Source organism: Nicrophorus vespilloides, unplaced genomic scaffold (genome assembly GCF_001412225.1).
Source record: "Nicrophorus vespilloides isolate i.1.1-1 unplaced genomic scaffold, Nicve_v1.0, whole genome shotgun sequence".
NCBI classification, from domain to species: domain Eukaryota; kingdom Metazoa; phylum Arthropoda; class Insecta; order Coleoptera; family Silphidae; genus Nicrophorus; species Nicrophorus vespilloides.
In genome coordinates, this window is record NW_017099912.1 from 1 (window position 1) to 9,909 (window position 9,909).

Genomic DNA, 9,909 nt, shown 5'->3' on the forward strand with positions numbered 1-9,909 from the left:
ATAATTGTCATCTAAATTTACCTGTAATTTATAATGTTTTTAAATATGTTATATTTTATTAAACAAAATAGTTTAACGGATCGTTCAATTTAGTTATTTAATTGTCAGTAATTCTTGACAAATTAATACGAAATATTTTTCTGTTATTTATCAGATTTTAAGTTGAATTAACATCATTAGAGAGGAATGTGTTTGTAATATATGTAAAAGTATCTAAATTTAAATAAAACTAATTAAAGCTATTTATTTGAATTAAATGTGTTTACTATTCAAAAACCAAATCATTTTACCACATTATAACGTTTCTAGTAGACACTAATTGGTTAGCTACTATTTGCACACATATGTGCAAACAGGATTCACTTTTTATTCAAATTTTTTTGAACTTTTACTTTTGCCTCGTCCCGATTTCATTTCGCAGAACAATAAAAATATAATTTATATTTATAAAAAAAAAGTAGCAAATATTTGAGTTATGCATAGAATTTAGGTTTCCCGTTAAGAAATTAGTGGCGCTATTTATTTTTTTTTAAAGTAAAGATTACTAATTTATTTATCGTTTTTGCATGAAGACATATGGTGAATACGATTTTTCTGACGTTATAATTATCTATTTATAGTACCCAACAACTGTCTTTTCAATTTCATTTTATGTATATTGAAAGTACGTAAAATCTTATGTCAGGACAATTTTAGTTTATTTATTTTTGAATACCGAGAAATGGTTTTGCCGTAAGTTTAATTGAAATTCAATAATTGAATATCATAATTTTCAAAATGGTGCTAATGCAAATAAGGAAAATTCAAAATGTGATGTTCAGTTCAAAAATCAGTTATATAATAATACAATCATACCTCGGTTAACGACAAAATGTCAGAAATTATCTAGAAGCAGAAAATTACGTCAAAGAAATTAGGAATTAAGTTATCCAGATAGTTCCAGAAGGTTTGAAGGGGATGTTAACAATTAATTGAATGTAGAAGATGATAGCTTATCAGTAGCATATTTAGAAAAGCTTGTTAGCAATGAAGACAAAGAAAATAAAAACAAATTTTTAATAGGTGCTTACATTTTTTTTTAATCTATTTTAATTTATTTTATTGAAAATTATTCTCATTTAGGAAGAAATGTTATTGTTTTTTAAAAGATTTTCTTTATAAAAAATTTTCTTATAACTTATTCTAGTATTTAATTTCTGGTTTGGAAGTTATTCGTTAATGCAGAAATTACTTTATATTCGATAATAATAATACGCTTAACGAGTGATGTTTTGCATAACGAGTGACGATGAGAAGTCCCGGAATTCGCATCTCCTATATCATTTTTAAAACAAATATTATATGCATTTTTTAATATGTTTCACTATACGAGTAAAAATCCGGAAATTTTTGAACGGATTAAAGCGAGGTTCCACTGTATATGAATTGTTTAAAAGTGTATTGTACATGTAATACTTTAAAATATTGCAGAAAGGCAACGGTGAATAACCCTTTGTATATGATTTTTTATGTATACAATAAATTTTGATTTATCTTCTATTACAATGTAAAGTGTCTATTTCAGTTCTGTTCTGTTAAGTATCATTTTTATAAGTATCAGTAATTTTTCCATTTGGTTCTAGGTATTTTTTAAATTTAGTATTTAGTCATGTATTTTTAATATATGCCATTTTTTATTTATCAAAATATGATACTCATTATTAATAGATTCTTATTTTGTATAAGTCACTTTTTAGAGAAAATCGATTCTGCTAAAATTCAAAGTCCGGCTTCATTTGAAAAACAAACTACATTAATTTATCAAAATAAAAACAAACTCTAAAGAAATACTACACAAAATTATTATTTTTTTATAATTTTAATCATCGATGTTTTTATTTATTAATTTTTCTACTTGTTCTTAGGTTTTTTTTAAATTTAGAATGTATGTGACTTTTTGAGATAAAACATCTTTTTATCAAAATATGATACTAATTATTAATAATTTATTATTTTGTATAAGTCACTTTTTAGAGAAAATCGATTCTGCTTATAAGCCCGGCTTCGATAAGTCCGGATTCACTATAGTCCGGTTTAAAAATTGCAAAACAAAAATTTCAAGTTTATTTTTAAATGATTTTAATGTTATGTCATATTTGCTCGAATAATCCGATTTGAAACAGGACTACGCGATTTATTGCTGTATTCTTCTTCCGTTATATGAATATATTCATGAACGTTATTTAGTGCCTTTCAAGAAATGTAATGGAGAGAAAATGATTTAAATTTTAATGTATAAAACGAGTTTCTAAGAAATCTCCGAAAACCTGTGCAATAGAGAACTTAATGTTCTTGTTTACTCACTAATATTTCTTACATCTCAAATAATATGTATTTTTTTTAATAAAAAAATCCAATTATTAATTGTTTACAATTAATTATGATTGCTATTTAGTATACTTAGTTTTAAAATAAATAAGAAAGTTGAAATAGCTCAATGAATTATGTTGATTTAAACATCATTAAAAATTACGAAGATTAACAATACATTTGTGAATTGAGAGTGAAATACCGCTTCAACAACAGGTGTTAAATTTTTTGGAGTGCAATCATCTCTGGTCACATGTCTTCTTCGTTTGCGTTTATTTCGGGCACATTAATTGTCCATCGTTACATCCATAACGTACATTGCCCTTTGTTGCATCAACACGTAACGCCACTTTACAGTAGGATAATTCTAGACTTCTTACTGAAAAGATGACTGACATATTCTCAGACGAAGAAGCTATTCTACGGTTATTGCCATGACCAAAGAAATACACTTCAACGTAAATACATTGCATAATGTATGCAATTTTGTTTCGCAATTTTGCAGTTTCATTTAGAAAATTGCTTATTTAGATAAGTACTCTTTCTTGAAATTGACATGTACAGCAATACCTCGCAAAGTGCTGGCAAAGGTTCTGCCAATATTCCGCATTGTTTGAAACCGGACTAATCGTGGAACTAAATACACACAAAAATAAATCGCTCAAAAAAAATATGTATTCAAAATTAAAATTGATTTTTCTTTGAAATTTTCAAACAGGACTGTAGTGAATTCGGACTGATCGAAACCGAACAATGCGAGAGGAATTGTACATTATTTTTAATACATAAAATATTATTAAATTCATGAGAACAAACATAAAATTACCTAAATAATTATAATAATAAAAGAAAATTTATTTTTTTACTGTTTAAATAAATCTTGTAAAGCAAAAAAAAATCATTAAATATTTATTAAACACTCAATGAATATTTTATCTAATTTTCATTATATTTGATGAGAATATTAATGACTACAAGTTATTAATGATTAATATTCTGATCTTCCTTTTTTTGTATAAATACTTCCATGGCTTTCACGATTATTATCTATTTTCCGAGAATTTATTGTAACTATGGAATTAGAAATTGTATTTCATTTTAGAAGGTGTATGTCTATGAAACCCACATATTTACTAAGTTTATTCAAGCGTATTACTGCTATGAATATTGTAATAAATATACGCGATTCAAATTTTTAAATAAGAAAACATAGTTTTGTGTGAAAATAACAAAAAAACATATTTCCTATTCAATTACTAACAGGAAATGAAAGTATTTTTTTAATTAATATTTTGAAGTGGAATAAAATAATTTAAAAAAAGAAGAATTTTTGCAATAATTTTTAGTAAATTTCTATTTTAATTCTATATAATTCCATATTTTTAATAAAAATCTTTATAAAATGATTTTTTTTGAAGTAGGATAAAATATACATAATCAGTCTTAAAAATATACATTTTTTTGAATATTATTAATTATTAAATACAAATTGAGACCTTCCATAAATTTAAAACTAATTTTTCTAGAAAATTAAATGTTGCTCTTTTCTGACAGAAATTTATTACAAACTGCACATATATATGTGTAATATATTGATTAATTAAAAACAGTATTTTAACATTAATAAATTGAATAAGTTAACAATTATTATGCAATAATGTTTAGTCAACATGTTTTGTTTATATATTTTAATAAATATTGGTAATAAAAAATCATGAAATGAAATTATACTATTTATTTATATTTTTGTCTCAAATTAGCAACTAAATCCAAGTAATACAAATATATCATTTATAAAACATACTTATTATTAATTTCTTGTAAAATAATACAGAAAAAAAGTGCATTGCGTTAATTGCTGCATTGTTTAAGATATTATATTAATGTCAATTTTATTGCTGAGTAATAAAAACTCAATGTAATTACATTTTTTTCTTTCTCGTTACGGTGAGTTATATAAGAAGTACGAGCAACTGCAAGACTACGTCTCAATAAACACACGTTATATAAATTCAGCACTCGAACATCGTTGTAAAACAGAATTTATACGTTCCGCTGCAGAAATAAATGTGTAGTGTGTAAAGGATGAAATAAAGTTATATTAATTACGTGTATTAAATTGATTCGCACTCAGTTGGAAATGCGAAATAATTCGCTACGAAAAGAAGGCAATAAAATATTTGTTGTTTATTATCATCGTAGTTTATGACCATAGAAAATCACCTTCTACACTTCGTTAAAGCAAAAACTTTTTCGGAATTACACAGTGAGCAGCGACGTTTAATATTACAGTTACGGTTATAATTATAATGATTATTTTAGTAACAAAACGAATGGTCTTTGGGATACAAGGACATCTCTATTACTACAAGCAAAATCCAATCAAAATCGTATCTTTACAACTCTTGTTTATTTTACGATTTGTTTTAATGATTTTACATACATTTGTAGCTAATCTTAATGTTCCTTCAATATTTAATTGCACAGCTTATATTATCTTAATTAGTTTAATGGCATATTTTATTACATAAAGATTATTATAATTTTATATTAAGATCAAAAATTTGCTGCAAATTAATTAAATAGAAGAAAATATGATTATGATTAATAATTTAGATTATAATAAAAATAGTTTTTTCATAAAGATTAATAGATTTGATGTTTAATTCATATTATTGGGATTTAACATAAAGAATGTGAGTGAAGAAAAAAAAATTGTAATACTAATACGGTTTAACCTCGCTTAACGAGTTTAATCCGTTCCAAAATTTTTGGATTTTTACTCGCATAGTGAAACATATTCAAAAATACAGATAATATGTGTACACAAGTTTTAAAAATGATGTAGTAGACGCGCAATCCGGGACTTCTCTTCTCATCGTCACTCGTTAAACGAGTCATTTTTCTTATAACTCATTTCGCTCAATGCGAGGTACTCTTTAAGCGAGGTTTCACTGTATTCTATTTTAATGTTTACGCTTATTAAATCGTTCAATTGACTTGGAATTACATGACTCCAAAGTGTGTGAGTTATATATAAAAAAAGATGTATAAGGAAATCATATGCATGTTACATTTGTAAATGCATCGAATTATTTCATGCGTTTGGCCTTAAACTGACATTCGAAATGGATTCTGCGAATAGTAATTATTTGAATACAATAATAGAAACCTATTATGTGTAATGAGTGGTTTTGCAAGAATAATGATATATCGTGCAAAACTCGTATGCAAATCGAACACAAAGAGGAAGAAACTAGTTCATCTTTCAGGAAACGTATTTCTCGTCCAATTAAACTTATATCGAAATTTCATAACGCAATAGAAAAAATAAACATGAAATGACCTCGAATTATTGAATGATACTTTTTGACGTGTTATTTAACAACGCTTCATATTATAAAAAATATAATACACATCATCATTGTAGTAAAGTCAATGACATTGACTGCTTCGATAAGTTTGGATGTAACTGATTGGATTGAGGCCGGAGCGTAATTATTATATGTGCACAAATCGTAATGTAATTCTTTTAAGATTATAATGGTTTGTTTAATTAAGTTTGAAGAATAGTTTTGGGAGTTGGTTCGGATGATGGACGATCTTAATATTCTTTTTTTTTTGGTTTACGCTTGAAATATTCGCCGGATCATTAAAGCATAAACGTACCTTAGAAATCTGTCGGTGAAACGTTTAATTACATCTCCAAGCTTCCCATAAAATTGATCTTTCGTCAAAGGGAAAACTGAGATTACTTTCTAATGGATTTACCTGGATTGCTGTGGGTGGCTTGGATGCCTTTGTTCTGGTAGATGTATTGATGCCTTAAGTCACCAGGTTGGTAATGGAAGAAGGAAGGAGAGTATCTGGATCCGGTCCGACTGATGGAGCTGAACTGGTCATCTCTATCTTCCTTGTAGACACCGTTGCTTCCAAGTGCAATTAATCTTCTGCTCTTCGACATGAACATTACCGAAAAGATCACGAATGATGAAATAAGTAGGCCTAAGGCCAGGCAAGCATCACGGTGTCTTTCGTTAACTAAAAAACCGCTTAGCATCCAGACCAACCAAGTTGGCACGCTGCATCCAACGGATAGACCTATGTAGGTGGATTCCCGATAGTTGTTCCTGACATGTCTCGCCTTTATAGCAAGGACACTCACGAATATAATCAAGAAGACGACGTAGATCAGTGAAAATAAAAGGTCCGTATAACCAGTTTGACAGCGTTTCGATATTTCGGGTTTCTCCAGGTCCTTAGCCGTGAACAACATGTTGTGTTTGCGTTCCGTGATGAACCTCTCGTAAACAACGCTCTCAACGGCCGGAGGATTACTTATTAACCATTGGCCGCTGATTGCTACCTGAATTAGTATACTGAAGGCAAGAAGCAAAGCTTGATAGGCTGCTGGTAGATAGACGCCGCTGTTCAAACTGATCAGAAACACGCACTTTACCAATAAGGACGCGAAAACAAGGGCATATGACACCCCTATGCCGAACCTAACCACCGAACACGAGACTATCGTAGGCGTCAAGGTCAACACAACACTGACACTGGCGCACAGGAATAGTCCAAGCAGTAAAATCTGTCCTAAGAATATGTTCCGATGGCTTGAACTCAACTTATAAGCTTTGCAAATGATGAAGAGCTCAAAGCATATTATGGATACCATCAGCAGTCCTGCGAATACCAAAACCGGGAAGACCCAGAGCTCACCGCGAATGAATTCGTACTTCTCGTTACCGCAGTTTGCGCAACCCGTTTGGTTTATCACCCTCTGGATGTTCTTCGTGTAATTCGGTACTAGGAAATACTCCGTGCTCATCTCCAGTTTCCTCTTGAGCTCCTCGCTGAAGGCATTCTGATAGTCTGTTTCGTTGTCGTTGCCAAAGTCTATCTGCTTCATGGTCAGACTGTTGTTTACTGTGGCATTGTTCTTCTTCAAGTGCGTCCGGACGGACTGCTGGAATCGACGGCACTGACCTGAAGGCCCCGCTATAATGCGCAGCAACCTCGTGCTCCACTCTGCACTGCGTCCGATGATGATGATGGTCGTGTGGTGATGGTAAGCAATCATGAACCCGTTTTGTAAATGATGCGTTCTGTCGGCTCCAAACCATCAACAATAGCGTCGGACGACGTTGATTAGTTCTATTCTTCGCGCGGTCTACCGATCTTAGATGCTGTGATATCATAATTAAATGCCTCCGACGTACTGGCCCGAAGAGAAATTATTCCAATTCCAATATTCCACTAATCCAGATATGAATTCTCTTATTAAACACAATTTTAAAAAAGAAATGGACTACGTCAATACATATTTAGTTGTCATCTCCATCTGCTCTCTCTGATGAATTATAACAAAAATAAGAACGTAACTGTCGTTACATTTATTTTATATTTTAATAGTTTAGAAAAGATAACACTTTCTTCTCATAAATTATATATAAAATAGTTACTTTAACAAATTTCAATCATTTCTTAAGTTTACAAAAATTAATTTCACTTGTAAATTCTAGTAGCTTTATATATCTTCGTCTGCATCTGTATATTAAAATAACTGTTGTTACATTATTCTGTATACAATTATAATAGTTTTTCGTGTGTACAAAATAGGAAACACTTTCTTTCTATAAATTATATACATATAAAATAGTTAATTATATTATTCAAAGTAATATATTGAATTAAAATTAATTTCAAAATATAAATTATTTATATTCATTTCACTTGCAAATGCGAGTCTCTACTCTACAGATTTTTGTATATGCCTGAATAATAAGGTTGCATCTAAACAAGTTACTGTTTTTATATTATTATTTTTAAAAATAACATAAAACAGTTAAATAAACAATTTAAAGTGTTCTTCTCTGAGTTTACAAGATTGTAATAATTTGTTCAATTTTATACCTCGGTTAAATTTACCTTGTACTATATATCACAAAATTTTGTCAGAAAATCTACTACAGGAAGAAAGCAATATTAAAGAAATTAAGTTATACATATGGGTCAATCAATAGGATTAAAAAATATCGATGAAGAGAATGTTAGACATATAATGAATACAAAATGTGATGATATTTCAATGGAAGATTTAGAACATTTTGTTTGCCACAAAGATAAAGAAAATAAAGAAATTTTTGCTGAAAAAATGTTAACAAACAAATATTTAAAAAAGAGCTTAAATGACATTGAAAACGTTGTCCTGATTTAGGAATAAATGTTCTTAAGTAAACAGTGTTACATTCAATAACTCCGTATAAGAAATTGTTAAATAAAACAATTAACTTTAGACTCACATTTTAAAATGTTTATATTCTGAAAATGAAGTTTCGTTTAACTGAGAAAGTTTGTGGAACTCATTCTATTCGTTAATCGAGGTATGACTGTATTTATAATTGTTTTACTAAACTTTGTCTCCTTTATATATTTTTTCGTCCAAATAACGTGATAACGTATTAAAAAAAATATAAGAACAGGTGGAATATTCAAAGAAGAGAACACTTTCTTCCTATAAAATACATATATTATAGTTAAATAAAGAAATCAAATTGTTGTTCTCGGAGTTTACAAGATCTTACTAATTTGTTTAATTTCAAATAAAGAAGTGTATACTCATTTCACTTGTAAATTCGACTCACTAAACGTTGTCCTCTTTATGGATTTTTGTTTGTGTAGATTGGAATCTCCATTGCTAGAATCGGTACTCTTGCATTTGCATATCGTTACAACGGTCGTAAATCTTGTATGTGGACAGACAACGTACAGCAAGCGATTCCATATAATTTTTCGCTACTTGTAAATGCATATAATTTGAAATTCTAATTTATGTTCGATTGTAGATACACGTTACAGATACTTTTGCCCCTAGTAAAATAATTCCATGTTAAGTAGACTTAGTCCAATCTTCTTGTTTCTTTAACTTTCAAGACGAGTCTTAACAACGTAAATCAATTTAGGTACAAGTATTATTTAAGTACATTTTCTAATCCATTTTATATTAGTTGACAAAGATCATCGCAAATGAAATAAAACAAAACAAAAAAAATGTATGTTTTTTTTTATAAAAAAAAATGTCTTTGTTTTATTATTTGTTTTGATTTCTTCTATGACATTTGGATTTATATAAATAATTTTATAAATGTCTTGATATTAAATCGAATTAGAGAATTTGCATTTATTTTACTATAATCGTATACATTTTATATGCATTCAAATATAAAGTTGAGAAATATGTTTAAGGCTTTTGTACATCCAAACTAAATAAAAATACGCGAATTTTAATGTATTCATGAATTCGTCTGCTATTCAAAACATTTTATTTTTAAACTGGTTTTCTCTGCCCGCTTGCAACTTGCAGTCGTTTCACATTTTTGCCGAGAGCCTGCAGATGATATTTTACCTGGCGAAATCCTCACTATATGTAAATGGTTTTTTATCGTCATTATAAGCTGAACAAAATTTCTCATTTATACTTATTCTTAATTTGTTTTAAACAATTTTTATTATATTTAAGTCAAATCAATCAATATAAAATAATAATGTCATTTATTG

The 9,909-nt window shown here is 28.6% G+C and overlaps 1 protein-coding gene across 1 annotated transcript; it reads right to left on the reverse strand.

The window, feature by feature from the left end:
• Positions 1-6,120: 6,120 nt before the first annotated feature.
• Positions 6,121-7,042, reverse strand: LOC108566043 (metabotropic glutamate receptor; the record flags this gene model as incomplete). The annotated part of the gene is given in 1 exon segment (XM_017925739.1): positions 6,121-7,042. A coding segment is annotated over 1 exon segment (907 nt), but the record flags the coding sequence as incomplete, so codon positions are not given.
• Between the last annotated feature and the right edge of the window lie 2,867 nt (positions 7,043-9,909).